The 19,514-nt window shown below is 37.3% G+C and overlaps 1 protein-coding gene across 1 annotated transcript in view; it reads left to right on the plus strand.

The window, feature by feature from the left end:
* ADAM10 (ADAM metallopeptidase domain 10) overlaps nt 1-19,514 on the plus strand; it is a 144,330-nt gene that overhangs the window by 72,955 nt on the left and 51,861 nt on the right. The window contains exon 5 of the mRNA XM_055537822.1: nt 15,925-16,025. Within this exon, the coding sequence (XP_055393797.1) occupies nt 15,925-16,025 (101 nt within the window). The remainder of the gene's footprint in view (nt 1-15,924; nt 16,026-19,514) is intronic.

The following is a 19,514-nucleotide window of genomic DNA, read 5'->3' on the forward strand; positions in this document are numbered from 1 at the left end:
GAGTTAATCTCTATGGAAATATAATTTCTTCAAAAAATCCACAGGCACAAATGAAGAAAAGTTGAGAAGGCTGTGAGAAGTGATAGCTTTTTGAAAAATATTTAATTAGAAATGTGAGATATTTAATCAGGAACACATTTAAGGGGTTTGATTCTCTTTGCAGAATTTGGAGAAAATATGCCCAGCACTTTCATATTATTCAATCAGTTTATTTTATGTATGTAAATAAGACTCAAGTTAAAGACATTTTAAATCAAGACATTTTATGATTGGTTAGCATGTATATTGGTATATATATTTATTTAAAAACATAAATAGAAAATATGTTAGCTGCATAATGATCATTTCAGAAACATAGATTATTTAAAAATAAGAAAGCTCTTACATTATAAAACAGCTTTAAAACTCACCTTAGAAAGTAAAATTATATTTGGAAATTTTGTTCTTTTTCTTCTGAGAAATATTACCTCATGATTTTGTTTTGCAGTGTTTTGTTATAGTTTTACAAAGAGATTGAATAAAAAATTTAATTCATTGTACACCTGAATATTACGTTAAGGATGCAGTTTGAATATGTTCTCACTATACTCTTAAGTTACAGGTTTTGAGAGTTTGGAAAAAATTATAGATATTTGATAGTAAGAAGAATGAAAGTTTTAAATTAAGACTTCATAACCATGTGTGTTTAAAAAATCAGGATTTTCTTTTGGGGGACATTGTTTCTTCTTCATACCTCATCGGCAAGCTGTTCATGAAAAAGAGTGTTTTGGAATAGACCGGAAGATTGATGTATTGATAGTTCTGAATTTAATGGAATTCTGTAATTTTAGTACTGTTGCAAAAGGCACGAGAATTACTTCTAAACTCTTAAGTTTGAAGATGATGGAAACGAAGTCTGTGTGCTTGTAGCTGCATGCTCCAGAGAAGGCGATGGCACCCCACTCCAGTACGCTTGCCTGGAAAATCCCATGGACGGAGGAGCCTGGTAGGCTGCAGTCCATGGGGTCGCTAAGAGTCGGACACGACTGAGCGACTTGACTTTCACTTTTCACTTTCCTGCATTGGAGAAGGAAGTGGCAACCCACTCCAGTGTTCTTGCCTGGAGAATCCCAGGGACAGGGGAGCCTGGCGGGCTGCCCTCTAATGGGTCACACAGAGTCGGACACGACTGAAGTGACTTAGCAGTAACAGCAGTAGGTGCATGCTCAGGTGTGTTTAATTCTTTGTGACCCTATGGACTGTAGCCCACCAGCCTCCTCTGTCCATGGAATTTTCCAGGCAAGAATATTGGAGTAGGTTGCCATTTCCTTCTCTAGAGGTTTTTCCCAACCCAGGGATCAAACCCACATCTCTTGCATCTCCTGCATTGGCAGGTGGATTCTTTACCACTGTGTCACCTTGGAAGCCCAAAACTGAAGCCTAAAGAGTCTTATTAAACAGCTTGGGCAAGATATTTTCATGGCAAGGATCCATTGATCCTGACTCCCTCCAGTACATTATTAGTTACATTGTAAGTTAGGAGAGACTTGTTTAAAGGGGCTAAAGTCAAAGGACTTTATGACAGTAAAGACAATTATTGTGAGGATTAAAAAGATTTCAAAAGAGCAGAGACATTACTTTGCCAACAAAGGTCCGTCTAGTCAAGGCTATGGTTTTTCCTGTGGTCATGTATGGATGTGAGAGTTGGACTGGGAAGAAAACTGAGCACCAAAGAATTGATGCTTTTGAACTGTGGTGTTGGAGAAGACTCTTGAGAGTCCTTGGACTGCAAGGAGATCCAACCAGTCCATTCTGAAGGAGATCAGCCCTGGGATTTCTTTGGAAGGAACGATGCTAAAGCTGAAACTCCAGTACTTTGGCCACCTCATGTGAAGAGTTGACTCATTGGAAAAGACTCTGATGCTGGGAGGGATTGGGGGCAGGAGGAGAAGGGGACGCCAGAGGATGAGATGGCTGGATGGCATCACTGACTTGATGGATGTGAGTTTGAGTGAACTCCGGGAGTTGGTGATGGACAGGGAGGCCTGGTGTACTGCAGTTCATGGGGTCACAAAGAGTCGGACATGACTGAGAGACTGAACTGAACTGAAGGCTTTATTTTTGGTATCATTGATTTTGCAGAATTGTGGCTGTGTTTGCTACTGGAAAATAGAGTAAATTTACATTTCAGGTTCAACTTTAATGAGTGATGATTTATAGAAAAACTAATAGAAGTATCATTAAAAGTGTGTATATGTTTATATTTCACATCTCTTCTAGCACAATTCAGTGCTTGATGTTTATGTTTAGTGACCTTGTAAGTGTGTCTTAAAGACATTGGTCTAAGACTTGGGCCCTGTAAAGAACTTCTTTACATTGTGATACCATATTCATTATAAAAATGTAAAAATTCTGTTCATGGTTTATAAATTTGGAGATTAAATATCTTGGTAAGCAATCTTGTATCTTATGTTTATATTCAAATATTAGACTAAGAATTCATTAATGTGGATTTTACTGCTTTCAGCAACTGTAGAGTCTTGGATTTTGTTGGGGAAGAAAAAAAGTTTCCCTGTGCTCTGTTTATGTTCTTCTAGCTGATGTAAGAATTTTAAAAGAAGAAGAAGAATATCAAATTTAATTATGTACATACAAGGTCTTCATCAGGAAAATGAGACCCCAGAACAACTTAGGCAGTTGAGGTTTATATGGCATTTCAGAGGTGAAGAGGCTAAGGGTTTGGTACTTAAAAGGGGAGCAAAAAAAATTACAGGAAGATGGGAGAGCAAATGTTGGGTAAATGGGTGTTTGCTGTGCCATGCAGGGACAGTGGGACCCAGAGAGGACTTTGATCTCTAGGCCCTGCTGAGTTCCTCCTGCCATACCTACTCCATATATTCTGTAGATCTTTGTGTTGATAGTGCTCTTCCTAGACCAGGCCCTTTATCTAAATTCTTTCAGGCCATTAAAGGGGAGGTAAAAAGAAAGACTTATTGAGTCTTCCTCTTTCTTAAAAATAATTAGTCTAAAATAATCTGTATGCCAAAGAAAGACATTTTGTAGTATGTTGTAAAACAAATGAACAGGAAATTAACAAGTGATACAGTATTAATAACTAAGTACAGATTTTCTTCAAATTTCACAAAATTTTATGCCAGTGTCCATTATTTGTTTTCATACTTTCTTCAAGACTCTGCATGGTATTTAATTGCATTGATTGACTTTAGCTGCATGCAACAGATTCTGGTAAATTCTCTTTTCATTTTTATTCTATAAAAATGCCATACGAACCAGCAATCCCATTGCTGAGCATACACACTGAGGAAATCAGAATTGAAAGAGATACATGTACCTCAGTGTTCATAGCAGCCCAGTTTATAATAGCCAGGACATGGAAGCAACCTAGATGTCCAGCAGCAGATGAATGGATAAGAAAGCTGTGGTACATATACACAATGGAGTATTACTCAGCCATTAAAAAGAATACATTTGAATCAGTTCTAATGAGGTGGATGAAACTGGAACCTATTATACAGAGTGAAGTAAGCCAGAAAGAAAAACACCAATACAGTATACTAATGCATATATATGGAATTTAGAAAGATGGTAATGATAACCCTTTATAGGAGACAACAAAAGAGACACAGATGTATAGAACAGTCTTTTGGACTCTAGGGGAGAGGGAGAGGGTGGGATGATTTGGGAGAATGGCATTGAAACATGTATAATATCATATAAGAAATGAATCGCCAGTCCAGGTTCGATGCAGGATACAGGATCCTTGGGGCTGGTGCATTGGGGTGACCCAGAGGGATGGTACGGGGAGGGAGGTGGGAGGCGGGGTTCAAGATGGGGAACATGTGTACTCCCGTGGCGGATTCATGTCAATGTATGGCAAAACCAATACAATATTGTAAGGTAATTAGCCTCCAATTAAAATAAATAAATTTATATTAGGAAAAAAAAGACAAAAACAAGTATTTGCTAATTTTTCTTGTTATGGCTTCTTAAATACACCCATCATTTAATAGTAGAAATTTAATTTTCAAATACATGGGATTTTGTTTAAAGTATCTTGAATATTAATTTCTCATTTTGATACTAATTTCTCATTTAGATGCTTTCATCTCTGTAGTCACCCTCTGTGTTTTTTTCAGTCTAACTTTATTGAGGCTTTTGATGGCCAAGTTGAAGTGCTTTCTTCGTAAATGTCACATGCACTTGAAAATATGTGGGTTATTTTCATATCTTTTGATACTGATTTATAACATAATTCCATAGTGATAAGAGAAAGACTGTGTATGATTTCAGTACCTTTAGACCATGAAATTTTTGCACCTTATTTTATGTCCCTCTGTATGTTCCAGTGTCTCCTAGTTTAAAAATGGAACTTGAATATAATTTGTATCCTACTATTGTGTGAAAATTGTATAAATCTTAATTACGTTGAATTGGTTGACAGAGCTTTTCAGGTGTACTATATCCTTCTATTTCTCTATATTCATTCTTTTAATTTTTGAGAGTTTGGTATTGAAATTCCAAATAAAAATCTTAGTTTCTGCACTTAAAAAATAATTGTAATATATAGTGAAACTATATGTAACTTTGTTCTGTATTTTCCAAGTCTCCTATAAATATGTTATCATACTTTCATAACTTAAGCAAATAAAAATTAAAGCTAAAAAATACCAATGAAAGACATTTTCGGGTGTCAAATTTTGCTCCCTTACAGAATCATAGATTTAAAGATGATCTTGTAGATCAACAGTTACAATTGTTTTTAATTCATTTACTTTAAATCACAGAAGTTAGTGAGAGACGTGGGAGAAAGCACGCGAGTCACTGCGTTAGAGCACCGAGGCATGGCGCGTGTGTGAGAAGGCAGTTTGAGGGGAAAGCAGGATGATGTTGTAGAATAGCTTTGTGACCTTAGGCAGGGAAGGAACCTTCTTTTCCTGGGTCTCATTTTCTTCATGTTATAAAATGAAGGTGTTACATTGTTAACATCCTTATTTCTTCCAAAATTTGATAATTCCAAACTACTGTTTCTCCAAAGCTGGAAATATTCTTAGCTTTTCTGATTATGCTTCTGCTGCTGCTAAGTCACTTCAGTTGTGTCCAACTCTGTGCGACCCCATAGACGGCAGCCCACCAGGCTCCCCCGTCCCTGGGATTCTCCAGGCAAGAACACTGGAGTGGGTTGCCATTTCCTTCTCTAATGCATGAAAGTGAAAAGTGAAGGTGAAGTCTCTCAGTTGTGTCCGACTCTTAGCGACCCCATGGACTGCAGCCTGCAAGGCTCCTTTGCCCGTGGGATTCTCCAGGTGAGAGTACTGGAGTGGGTGCCATCGCCCTCTCTGTTCTGATTATGAAATGACTATATAAAATAGACATTTTTGCTTGTGAATTAATTAGAAGATGAAGTGTGTCAATCACCATTAGCATTTTAGTGAATAGCCTTAACCATTTAAAATTTCATTTATATATCTTATATTTGTTTCTATACAAATAAATACAGCCCTATTTTTTTTGAAGGTGAGGGTAGCCCTACCTTTTTAATGCCTTAATGCCTGCGTAGTATTTAGTTGTTTCATTGATGAATATATTATTTATCAACTCATCAACTAAATGGACAACTAGATTGTTTACTCTTTTTTTATTATTGCAGTGCACATTTTTGTGCATAATTTTCACCCTCAGCATATTGTATATTGCCAGATGACTTTCTAAGAAAGTTGTACAGATTTATACTTTTCTACCTAGAAACTTCACATTGATGTAATAATGTGCTAATATAGTCTGTAGGCCTGTTTCTCTAGTTGCTCCACCAAAGAACTTAACATTGATGTAATAATGTGTTAATATAGTCTGTAGGCCTGTTTCTCTAATTGCTCCACAAAAGTGACATTAAAAAAAACATATATATAGGATGCAGTTGAAGCTTATACGTTGTCTTTGGTTGTCTCATCTTTCTTTAAACAATTTTATTGAGGAAAAATTGACATAAAATAAACTGTTAATATGTAAAGTATACAGTTTGGTAATTTTAAACATATGTATATATCTGTGAAACTGTCACCATAATCAAGAATAGTATACATATTCATTGCCCCCAGTTGCTTCCTTCTCCTCAGCGTAGTCCTTCTTTTCTTCCCACCTCTGTTTCCTCAAGCACCAATCTGTAGGTGAGTTTGCATTATCTAGAATTTTATGTCGGAGAAGGCAATGGCGCCCCACTCCAGTACTCTTGCCTGGAAAATCCCATGGGCAGAGGAGCCTGGTGGGCTGCAGTCCATGGGGTCGCTAGGAGTCGGACATGACTGAGAGACTTCACTTTCACTTTTCACTTTGATGTATTGGAGAAGGAAATGACAACCCACTCCATTGTTCTTGCCTGGAGAATCCCAGGGATGGGGGAGCCTGGTGGGCTGCCGTCTATGGGGTCGCACAGAGTCGGATACGACTGAAGCGACTTAGTAGCAGCAGCAGCAGAATTTTATGTAATGCAATTATATGTTATATACTCCTTAAAACTGACTTGACTTAACTCTAAAGAGGGGGCATTTTGGAAATTTAAGACAAGCCTTGTAGAAATGAAAGAGCAGAACAAATGCTCATGTTACTTATGTATAAATTCTCTCTTGGCCAAACCCACACTCATCCTTCAAAATATAATCCAAGTATAATGTCCTGGAAACCTTTTCTGGCCCCTTAATTCTGGGTATCCTCTCTTTACTTCGATGGATCTATTGGTGAGTCCTCTGTATGTTTTGAATTCAGATCATTGGTCATATGATGACCTTTGAGAAGAGGCATGGAAGGAAAATTGCTGTTGGCTGGATGAGTAAATTAAATTCAACCATTATTTAATAAACTGTGGATGATTGCGGAGAGACTTAATGTTTAGCAAGCAGATAATTAAATAGAATTCTTGTTTACATATCTGACACCCGAGCTAGACTATAAGCTCTTTGATGGTATATATTCTTGTGTCATTTATTCTCATGTTGCTTGTGTTTGATAATAATAGTTTCTCCCTCCCATTATTAGTTTTGTAAATGAATTAATAACATTAGGAATAACACTGACATTTAATTAGGAAATTTATGTGCATACAGGCCCTAATTTTGAACGTGCCCTATTTTATAGTCAATCTGTAAAGTAGTTAGAGATATAGAACATAATGATAGACAGTGCAGGTAGAATGAAGGTTAAAAGGATGTTGTTGGAGCCAACAATTTACAGATCTTTAGTTAATTGATGACCTTTGAAAAGAGGCATGGAAATCAACTGCTGACTGAAAAATTAAATTTAACAAGTGTTTATTGATTTGGGAATATACAGGAACGATTGAGACTTCTTTTTAAACCTTCAGGAATAGTCTCAGTTAATAATTGAGAGTCACAATGTGATAAGTTTTGTATCAGAAATGTCCTCAAAGCACTGGTATGCACTGGGGGACCCTTAGGAATATATAGGAAGATTCCCAGTGGAGGTGGCATTTAACTTGAACCTTGAAGATAGGGGTAGACTTTTGACTGCTGGAGATAAGAATCTGTGATAATAGGAGAAAGATAAATATTATTCTGGCTAGGACCATATTTATTTTTAGCTGCTGCAGCTCAGGAACTTCAGAAAAGAAACTAGAGTCTTTGGCCTGGAGTGACCTGTTTTCTGTGTGTAGGTTTATAGTGCCAAATCAAATAAATCGAGTTAACGGTCACTTTAAATCAGTATGATACAAGTTTTCATTCCATTTCAGTTTTAAGATTTATAGGTTTAATGATAGATTAGTTTAATAGTTAATATTGTTTGAGTGTCTAATCTGTACAAGACACTTCTAGATATGTTGGATACAGTGATGAACAAGGCAGAGTTTCTGTCCTAATGCCCTCTAGAGTCTGCTGATCAGAATAGTAGAGCAGCACATTTCCTATTGACCTGATACCCATGACTCCCTTGGCCCCCAGCACCAGCCCATCTTAAAAACTGTAGGTGGGAAGGGACATGCCTGGACCAGCTCCAAGTTTCTATTTCCTTGGAGATCAGTGTTGTGAGAGCATGTGGAAAAGGGAACTTTAGCTCACTCTCCTTCCCAGGGACATTCACACTATACCTTTCTTTTCCTGGTCTCACCACCCTCCCCAAACAGAGACTGGTTGTGAGGGATGGGGAAAGGGAGAAAAGGACTTCTGTCCACTGGAATTAGAAGGGGGAAGGATATTTGGGGGCTGCCTGACCCATTCTTCCATTCCTTCAAACTCATCATCTCTCCTTGAAAAGGGAAAAAAAAAAAAAAGGCCTCCTTTTTACTGTTTCAGTGAATCCTTGCTAGTTTTTAGCAGCTTTGGGAGTAAATGGCATTTTCATGGGAAAGGACCTCACCAATCGACCTTTCAGATACTAGCAAAGCAAGTTTTTGTACAGTAACTGTCTGTGGAGCCACTCTCTTTTAAATTCACTGACTAGCATAAAAGTTGGGTTATTTGATTAATTTAGTGATTCATAGTCTGTTATTGATAGAGACAGAGTAAAGGGACAAATGATTAGATAGTTGATCCTGCCTAGAGGATTTTAAGTAGAAAAAAGTGAGAGAACCCTATAATTTAATGATTACTCAAGAAAGCAGGTTTGCTTAACGACAAAACCAAGCCAGCTTTCTTAGCAACAAAAAAACCATGCAACAGAAGCATGGGACATACCCCCAAACAGTAAAACAGTGGTAGGATGAGACCCACATATTGATTGCCCAGTGAGCTCAGTAAGTTAATGGTCCCTGGGACATGCTGTTTGTACACATAAAAAACAACAATTTGTGGACTTAGCTTGACCATGGAGGGATAAGAAAATTCCCCTGCCCAACCTGGAGGAGAAACTAATGATGGAAAGATGATGTTTACTCAAGAAAGACAAAGTTTTCCACCCCCCTCCACTTTTCCTGATTATGAAACTAGCCCAGTAAGTACTCGGGACGTGGCATTTCTCCCTGCCTGCTTGTAAGCCTCACAAGGGTCCTATTCTAATAAATCACTTCTTATCTATCACTTTGCTCTTACTGAATTCTTCTCTGCACTGAGACATAAAGGACTATGGTATACCAGAGCTCTTCGGAGCCCCTCGAAATGACACTAAACTGTTTCATTATTAGAGAAATTATACCAAGTTTTGATTGTTAGAGTTATCTCATAGCTAAGCCTTTGGATTCTGCAGTAAAATTCCTAGCCTGGCAGTCACATTGAGGGAGGGATGGCTTGCTGGGAGTAGCAAGGACGTTAAGTCTACTGTAGTTAGTATCTAGGGAGAAGTGGGTGTTTTATGTGTGACTCTGTTGGGGCAGATGATCTGAACTGTAAATATTTCCCCTTCCTGGAGTGGATGATTGAGAGTTAATTAGAGCTATTTCCTGCTTGAGGTGGTATCACAATATATGTATTATTTATATCTGTGCCTCCTACAACAAAGCAAAAGCAAGAGGTTGGCATGCAAAGGAACTGGAAGAAAGGCCTTAGATTTAAAGCTGATCTTTGTTTTAAATAGGCTGAATATTCTACACCAATGACTCATTCTTTGTGAAAGAATATGCTGTTTGGCCTTTTCAGGGGAACTACAGTGCATCCTATGATTTAGCATCTCAATGAGGGCTTATTCATTAGTCGAACAAAGGCTTTTTCTAGAAATGGGGATTATATTGTCAGTAATTTTAGAGGGAAATGTCATTGTCCATTTTCATAGTTTATATGGTGACCAGGGAAAATAGGCTCTTTTAGAAGTTTTGAAAGTATATGGGAAACATTTTATACTTGTTTCTTGTTTTTTTCTATTGAGAGAGTATTGTGCTGACAGATTTTGAAGCATATATAATACTGTTTTGTGACTTTGGAAACTTTTTTTTTAATCCTAAATATCAGGCTTTCCAAAAGAATGTATATTTAAAATTCATGATATATAAAATACAATTTACAAAGAAATAAAACACTCTAGTTCTTTTAACACTCTAGTTCTAGTTCTAGTCCTTTCCGCATCACTTCATGGGAAATAGATGGGGAAACAGTGGAAACAGTGTCAGACTTTATTTTTTTGGCCTCCAAAATCACTGCAGATGGTGACTGCAGCCATGAAATTAAAAGACACTTACTCCTTGGAAGGAAAGTTATGACCAACCTAGATAGCATATTCAAAAGCAGAGACATTACTTTGCCAACAAAGGTCCGTCTAGTCAAGGCTATGGTTTTTCCTGTGGTCATGTATGGATGTGAGAGTTGGACTGTGAAGAAAGCTGAGTGCCGAAGAATTGATGCTTTTGAACTGTGGTGTTGGAGAAGACTCTTGAGAGTCCTTTGGACTGCAAGGAGATCCAACCAGTCTACGCTGAAGGAGATCAGCCCTGGGATTTCTTTGGAAGGAATGATGCTAAAGCTGAAACTCCAGTACTTTGGCCACCTCATGAGAAGAGTTGACTCATTGGAAATAACCCTGATGCTGGGAGGGATTGGGGGCAGGGGATGACAGAGGATGAGATGGCTGGATGGCATCACTGACTCGATGGACATGAGTCTGGGTGAACTCTGGGAGTTGGTGATGGACAGGGAGGCCTGGCGTGCTGCGGTTCATGGGGTCGCAAAGAGTCGGACACGACTGAGTGACTGAACTGAACTGAAGTTCTTTTAAATGTACTAACTCTTGATGTTTCTAATGTTTTATATTATGGTGTACTAAATATAAATAGTCTTATTTTTTTTTCCCTACACATTTATAAATAATAGAGTTTCAATATTTTGACAAAAATTTTTGAAGGTCATGGAAGAGTTGTAATTTCCTCCATTGATTATTAAGATCACTTTGCATAGTTTCAGCTTGCTTGGTCAATTTTATTGCCTGTACTGATGTGGTAAGAGCCAACTCATTGGAAAAGACCGTGTTGCTGGGAAGGATTGAGGGCAGGAGGAGAAGGGGGTGGCAGAGGATGAGATGGTTGGATGGCATCACTGACTGAATGGACATGAGTTTGAGTGAACTCAAGGAGATAGTGAAGGACTGGGAAGCCTGTTGTGCTGCAGTCCATGGTGTCACAAAGAGTCGGACATGACTTAGGGACCGAACAACTAATGTGGTAAAGTTAAACAGTGAAATAGGATTGAGAAGGGTCTCTGGAAATGCAGTATGATTGCCAGGTGGCATAAAGGAACTGCTTGAAGTTACAGGTTATAATTTTTGAATGAGAATAGGTATAGTTACCATTTTCTTCTCCAGCTTCATTCAACTGGAGGGGTACAGGTAGAGAGTTGATTTTTTTTTTTTTTTTTTTAAGTAGAGAGTTGAATTTTAACAGGTTTTGTTTGAGAGTTGGGAAGAGGAGGTGGCAAGGGAGTTTAAGGTAAATGAATGGAGTAATTATAATAATAAGTGACTCTGGGATTTAAGCTGAATAAAGAGAAAGAGAATATCCAGTAATGGACAGGATAGTAGCATTGGTGGATTGAAGGGTTTTCGAGATGTTGAAGGATTGCCTGAGTCTAAGGGGGAATGTTCTGAAAAGATGAGTGGTGGAAAGAAAGTAGGATGAGGAAATTGAGATTAAGAAGAGGTTTTGGTAATTAGTGTTGACAGGTTCACAAGTATGACCATGTAAGTGAGAAATCAAGGTAGGAGAAGACCATTGGAGAAAAGGTAGTGTATTTAAGGATCATCAACCTGAATGTTGAAATCACTAAGAATTATGATGGAGTAGTGTCTGAGAGAGTGATGGTGAATTAGAAGCTAAAAATAATAAAATATATAAATATAAAAATATAAAAAATATAAAAATATAAAAATATAAAAAAAAATAAAAATAATAGAGGGAAGTAGTGATTTGGAGGCTGCAAACACTTATAGTAAATTGAAGTATTTGGTGGTATAGTCTCATGACCATAAAAGCTGAGCCCCAATGAAAATAGTTCTAATGGGCCCAAGGCAGAAAATGGTAGACAGTTGTGAGTCTTTAAGGAAGTGGGGGCCAGGGGAATGTCTTCCTATCAACAGGGACAGTTCTGGGGTTTCTCTTGGTATTTGCTGGAATCCTCCTGATAGAGGTGAGGAGTGCTGCAGACTGATTCTCTTGACCCCTGTCATGATGGACCAGAGGAAGTGATTTTGTGGAACATTAAGGACTCCCTTGATTCCAGCCAAATGCAGCCTATTAGGGGTGAGATAGGGGCAGGGCAATCTTACTTTTCAATCCAGGCTATCTTTTTACTGGGGAGTGATAGCCTGCTAGATGGATGGTTGTTCTACTGGCTTCCTGTCAACTCCTGCTGATATATTAGCCTATTGATGGTATGGTATTATACCAGTATTTGCCTGACTTCTGATCGTGTGGAGGAGTGGTAGGGAAGAGATTGACTCCAATATCACCTGTATTTACAATGTCACAAATACATACGTGTATATATCTGTATATGTTTACATATGTAAGTCAACTATGTATTTTATCAAGTACATGAGATACCCATTAGACAGTAGTTACTCGATTACCTTAATCCTAACAGTCACATGCCTAGCACCAGTACCGGTATATTGATGATACAGAGTGCCGATGTGCTTAGTATTCAACATTATTAATATCCGGAAGATATATTTTATTGGGATACTATATATCCTAATAATAGGGAATGCTGACTATATGTAAATCAGACATAAATATTGTTTGTTGACTTCCCTTATCATTGCATTAAAAATGATGTTACAGTTGTTTAAGATAGGGATATTTTTGTTCCGTTCCTCAGTTTTGTAAGATGTTTAGTTAAATGCTGCTGCTGCTAAGTCACTTCAGTCGTGTCCGACTCTGTGTGACCCCATAGACGGCAGCCACCAGGCTCTCCCATCCCTGGGATTCTCCAGGCAAGAACACTGGAGTGGGTTGCCATTTCCTTCTCCAATGCAGGAAAGTGAAAAGTGAAAGTGAAGTTGCTCAGTCATGTCCAACTCTTCGCAACCCAATGGACTGCAGCCTACCAGGCTCCTCCATCCATGGGATTTTCCAGGCAAGAGTACTGGAGTGGGGTGCCATTGCCTTCTCCGAGTTAAATGCTATACACATAGAATTTGTTCAAGTGTTGGCGAGGAAATTGTCTCTTCCAAAAGAGACTCTTCCAAAAGAGTAGCAGCTCTTTTGTGCCTGTGTAGGAAGAGGTTCAAAATGCATTTTATGGTATGCTTTGAATGAAAGGTAAATCCTAATATCTTTCATGATTATGTTATGATATTTGGTATTTCTTAAATTTGAATAAAATCAGGCATATCAACTGATTTCACTATATTTTGAAGTGTGTTAGTTAAACTGAATTATATATGAAAACAAAAAATGTTGTTTTGACATATTTGTTATGTGGGGGACTTATAACTAGATTCCTAATGAACCTCACAGCTTTTTGGTTTCTAAAACTGAAAATCTTGATTGAGTAAATTCTCTCAAAAAACTGTTTGAAAAATGATAATAGCACTTATTTCTCTAGACATGCAAAATGTTTACTCTGAGTGTTGTAGAGTCTATGTAGGTATCAGTCTTCAACTTAACCATATGACTGATTTTTTCGGGGGCAAAAGTTGTATCTTGGGATAAGTGAAAATTAGTTTAAGATGAAAATATTCAGGAAATAGTGGTAAATACGAATACTGCTAAACATTTTCTGATATGCTGGGCCAAGAGTATTTTTATATTGACTGTGACAGGAAAACTTTGCTAAATGCCAGTGCAACTCAGATATAGAATGAGTTCTTCTATTCTGCTTAACAAAACTTTTTACTGTGTATAAGGTAATGCTGCCTGCAGTACCAGACAGTCCCAAATTAAATGACAAAATGCACTGAAACCTCTTCTCACTATTGTAACAGTTTAATGTGAATATTCATCATCAGTCAGCTTTTTTCAAGAAATGACTCAGGAATCTAGGCTACTTTAGTTGGTGCCAATTTTACTCTTGCCCTTCTCAGTTTGTCTGTTTCCAGCCATTCAGATTCGCCTGCAGTGCAGGAGACACAGGTTCGATCCCTGGGTTGGGAACGTCCCCTCGAAAAAGAAATGGCTACCCACTCCAGTATTCTTGTCTGGGAAATCCCAGGGATGGAGGAGCCAAGGGGGCTACAGTCTGGGGTCACAAGAGTCAGACACAACTTAATGACTAAACTACCACCTATGGGGTGATACTTTCAGGAACTTTGAATATCCTGTTATTGTACATTTTGACCTAATGGCTTTAGTACCCCTTAATGCTAAGTTGCTTCAGTCATGTCCAACTCTTTGCAACCTCGTGGACTGTAGCCCACCAGGCTCCTCTGTCCATGGGATTTGCCAGGCAAGAATATGGAGTGGGTTGTCATGCCCTCCTCCAGGGATCAAACCCAGGTCTCCTTCATCTCCTGTATTGGCAGGCAGATTCTTAACCACTGGTGCCACCTGGGAATGGGTGATCCTTGCCTATATCAGCTTATGCATATGGAGTTGTAAAATGGTGAATTTTTAAGTCTGTCATTTCTTCCACATTTATTGTTGGGAATTTTACAGCTGTTGCAGTCTTGACCTCTGGTAAAAACTGAAGTTTAAATCAGAGCTACAGTATATCAGTGTAGATAGGTTGACCATAACCCCTGCCTCCTACCAGCTAGTTTAGATTTATATTGTAATATTTAATTAGTATTTCTTATGGAATAGGTCACTCGTGTCCACTTTAGGTTCTAGATTTACTCAAGAAAGTGTTTTTAATTATAATTTTGTGTATTATAACTATAGCTACTTACAGATGTTTTAGTGCCTCCCCTCTCACCCATGTCTTGGTATTTTATTTTGACAGTTCTCTTAATTATGGGTACTAGATTGAGTTATAAAATATGTTCATGAACTAAGGCGAACCTTACAAGGTTCTCTTAATTATGGGTAGTAGATAAATTATGGGTACTATAAAACATGTTCATGAACTAAGGCGAACCTTATAAGGTTCTCTTAATTATGGGTACTAGATTGAGTTATAAAATACGCTCATGAACTAAGACGAACCTAACAAGGGAGAATATGTGAACTGAGAGAGTGGAATAAACTTTTAAATGACTACACTAAATTGAACAGCTGTCTGTAAATAGAAACAATTCAGTTAAAGCAAAATTAATCACTGTTTAATTAGAAAGGGAAAACAAATGATGATAAAATAGTTACTGCTTTGTAAAGCATTCACTTGAATTATACATTGAAGAAGTTTAAACTCAGTCTACTTTTACCACGCCATGGAACATGTTTCTAGATTACTTTCCTTTAAGGCTAGTTGGTATTCATTGAAGGAATTCAAACAGATAAATATTGTATTAGCCTAACTAGTTCAGATTGAAGTAGTTTTATATATTTGCAGAATAAGAAATTTAATGTGTTTGAAGGGAAAATTATAAATTACAAAATGAAGTAAATTGCAGTCTTAAAATGCTCTATATATCTGAAGTGGGCAAGGTTTGGAAATTTAAACCCAGAATAAAGAACGGTTATTGTTCTTTTTTAGACCTCACAAATCACTCATATGAAAAAAGCCTAGAGACCAGTGATGTTGAAGGAGAACTTTGGAACCTGCCAGACTTTTTAAAAAAGGAAGTTTATTTATTTATTTGGCTATGCCAGGTCTTAGGTGTGGCATGTGGCATCTTTGGTTGCAGCATGTGAACTCTTAGTTGTGGGTTCTAATTCCCTGACCAGGAATCGAACCTGGACCTCCTGCATTGGGAGCATGGTTTCTTAACCAGTGGACCACCAGGGAAGTCCTCACTTGTCATATTTTAAAATTAGAATACCTAGCATAATGCCTTTCCCATTGGTGCTCAGTAAGCATTTGTGGCTTTCATGAATTATGACGGTTACATTTTTGTTTATAAGATAATTGGTGATATCTTAACATGTGAGAGTAATAGCATTTCTTCTTTGTGTTTTAGAGTATCCCCATAAATATGGTCCACAGGGGGGTTGTGCAGATCATTCAGTGTTTGAAAGAATGAGGAAGTACCAGATGACTGGTGTAGAAGAAGTAACACAGGTAAGATTTTAATACAAGTTTGTGTTTAAGAAATGAAAGGGAAGTTGTGCATGTGTTTCTGCATTTAACATGTATGTTCTAGGATTTCTAAAATATTTATACTATTGTCAGGAAATATTTATATTTCTTAATGCTCAAAGAGGCCAAATAACTTGCTTATAATAAAAAATGTGATGCTGAGGTTTGAATACAGTCTGCATGACCCCCAAATCATAACATGTCCAAAATATTCTCTTACATGATTTATCATAAAATTAAAAGTATTCAATCTGAATATGTGTTTCATATAAATGTCATTGTTCATATTAGTATGAAAATTAGAGTGACCAACTTCCTCAGGTTTGCCTGGGATGTCATTTTACCATTGAAAATCATGGGTCTAAGCAAACTCAGATGGTTAGTTGCCCTAATAAAAACCACAGTGCTTTTAACATTTTAATTGTAAGTTTTTCTGCTGTTGACTATTGACCTTTGATTATTTTTTAATTTTATTTTATTCATAGGTGATAGTTTTGTAGTTATTTAAAACACAAGTTTAAACTTTTTAAAGTTTTGTTTTTATAGTAAAAACATTTATCATGTATTTTAAACATCCTTTCTAAAAGTAGTAGGGTAGATTAACATTTCTTGAGTCACAAATGCAAATTTGTATGTTTTTTAATCTGCAGCATGGCATGAGATTATACCATTTCAAATGGGTCTTTCAAGTCTAAGTGAGATTTTATTCTTATATTCACTAAACAATTTTCTGTTGATCTCCCATATATTAGAATATCTGTGGCAGGTTCTGGAAATATGTGGAAATTAAGATGAAGGAAATTATCCTCACAAAATTTATGGTTTAATTGGAGACACAGAAAAATTGAAGGTAGTAAGAAATAAAGAATTAAGTGAAGAGTTAATGCTTGTGGGTGGTATTCTACCCACAAAAAGACTAGTTAACCTAGCCTCAAAAGTGTTTGAGGACAATAATCAGAAACTAAAAGAATAAGGAGAAGTTAGATTGACCATGAAGAGACGAAAAGAGAAGGAACAGTGTATAAAGGCCAGAGAGATAGCCGTACCAGTAAAGAATTCTTAGCTTCAGGCTAGGGGTGAAAAACTAGAGACTGGGAGACTAATTAGAAGTTGTTGCAATTATTCAGTTGAGAAATGATAGTCACTTGTATTGAGGTGTTGGCAATGTGGATAGATAGGCTGAAACCATAGATTGCTAGGTATAATAGATTTTATCAGTGGCTAGATATAACATTAATATACAAAATAAGTTTATATATTTTTTATATTAGCAGTAGACCACCAAAAATGTAATTCAAGAATGGACATCATTAAAAATAGTGTCAAGAATATCATGTATCAAAGAGTAAATGTAGCAAAGAAAGACCTATATAAGGAAAATTATGAAACTTTATAAGAAATGTTACAGGTGACTGATTTTATTATGGAGAGATACACTGTATTAATGGAACTGATACCTAATAGAAAAACATTAATTTTCCTCATATTGCTTTATTGATTCAATGCAGTTCCATGTAAATTACAACATGATTATGCATAGCACTTGATGGATCATAGCACTTGATGGATCTAAAATGTTTCAAGAAAAAGTGAAGGCTAAGAAGAAATAAGGCCCATCTAAAGATGGTGAACAAGAAAAAGATTTACCCTGGAAGATATTAAGACTTACTAAAATAACAGAGAGAGTACTTTTAGCATAGGAATGAACAGATTGACCAGAGGGATAAAATTAATTGTCCAGATCCATACAGATATGAAACTTTGTTATGTGGTAGAGATAAAATCTCAAAGGAAAAATAGAGACTGTTGAATAAATGGAGCCCCCCAAAAATGTTTATCCATTTGGAGAAAAAATGAAGTTGTATCTTTACCTCATACTATATTTAAAACAAAACTCGGCAAGTACCACATGTCTGAAACAAAAACTTTGAAACTCTTAGTAGCACAAGTGGGTGGAAATTTCCCTTTCCAGTTATGCTAAAGTGACTGGCATCCAACTAGCCATTCTGCAAAAAACAACTGGAAAACAAAAACCAAAAAAAAAAAGCCCCAATTATTTTCAAATATTGGCCAACAGGCAATGCAGGATTGACATCCCTGAGAAAGGAGAAATAAATATCTCTGATTTCTATGACTTTTTGACTGGAGGCGAAATTTCAGGAATGGCACAATGAAGGGTGCTTCAAGAAGAGTACGAAATGCATAGCACTCTTGCAGAGTTGAAGAGATAGGTTAAGGTTCAGAAAGGCTGAGGTATCTGGATTTATGGACATAGTACCTGGGAGGAGGAGGGAGCTAAGCTGATAAAAAGCTCTAGATATCTGCACAGTGGTGACCTTGAATCTTAGCTGGATTCCAACCTATGCACACACAGGGTGAGATTCTATGAGAAAACTACCCGAGAAAGAAAAACTACTGAGAAATCTATAAACTAAACAACTATCAAAAATTGTACGTGGTAGAAGTCCCAGCCCATGCTTGGAATAAGCTAATCTCACCCTAGTCTAAAGGAGTACTCCAGACCTGTCCTAACTAAGCTGAAAAACCAGGCTTCAGAAAGATCAAAGTTCCTTTCAAGTAAATTAGCTGCCTGTCTTCTCACTGGAGAAGGGAATAGCAAACCACTTCAGTATTCTTCCCTTGAAAACCGCATGAGCAGTATGAAAAGGCAAAAAGATAGGACACTGAAAGATGAACTCCCTAGGTCGGTAGGTGCCCAATATGCTACTGGAGATCAGTGGAGAAATAATTCCAGAAAGAATGAAGCAATGGAGCCAAAGCAAAAACAACACCCAGTTGTGGATGTGACTGGTGATAGAAGCAAAGTCTGATGCTGTAAAGAGCAGTATTGCATAGGAACCTAGAATGTTAGGTCCATGAATCAAGGCAAATTGGAAGTGGTCAAGTAGGAGATGGCAAGAGTGAACATCGACATTTTAGGAATCAGCAAACTCAAATGAACTGGAATGGGTGAATTTAACTCAGATGACCATTATATCTAATACTGTGGGCAAGAATCCCTTCGAAGAAATGGAGAAGCCATAATAGTCAACAAGAGAGTCTGAAATGCAGTACTTGGATCCAGTGTCAAAAATGACAGAATGATCTCTTCATTTCCAAGGCAAACCATTCAGTATCACAGTAATCCAAGTCTATGCCTCGACCAGTAATGCTGAAGAAGCTGAAGTTGAACGGTTCTATGAAGACCTACAAGACCTTCTAGAACTAACAGCCAAAAAAGATGTCCTTTTCATTATAGGGGACTGGAATTCAAAAGTAGGAAGTCAAGAAACACCTGGAGTAACAGGCAAATTTGGCCTTGGAGTACAGAATGAAGCAGGGCAAAGGCTAATAGAGTTTTGCAAAGAGAACACACTGGTCATAGCAAACACCCTCTTCCAGTAACACAAGAGAGGACTCTACACATGGACATCACCAGATGGTCAATACCAAAATCAGATTGATTGTATT

The sequence above is a fragment of the Bubalus kerabau genome, chromosome 10 (genome assembly GCF_029407905.1).
Source record: "Bubalus kerabau isolate K-KA32 ecotype Philippines breed swamp buffalo chromosome 10, PCC_UOA_SB_1v2, whole genome shotgun sequence".
Lineage (NCBI taxonomy): Eukaryota > Metazoa > Chordata > Mammalia > Artiodactyla > Bovidae > Bubalus > Bubalus kerabau.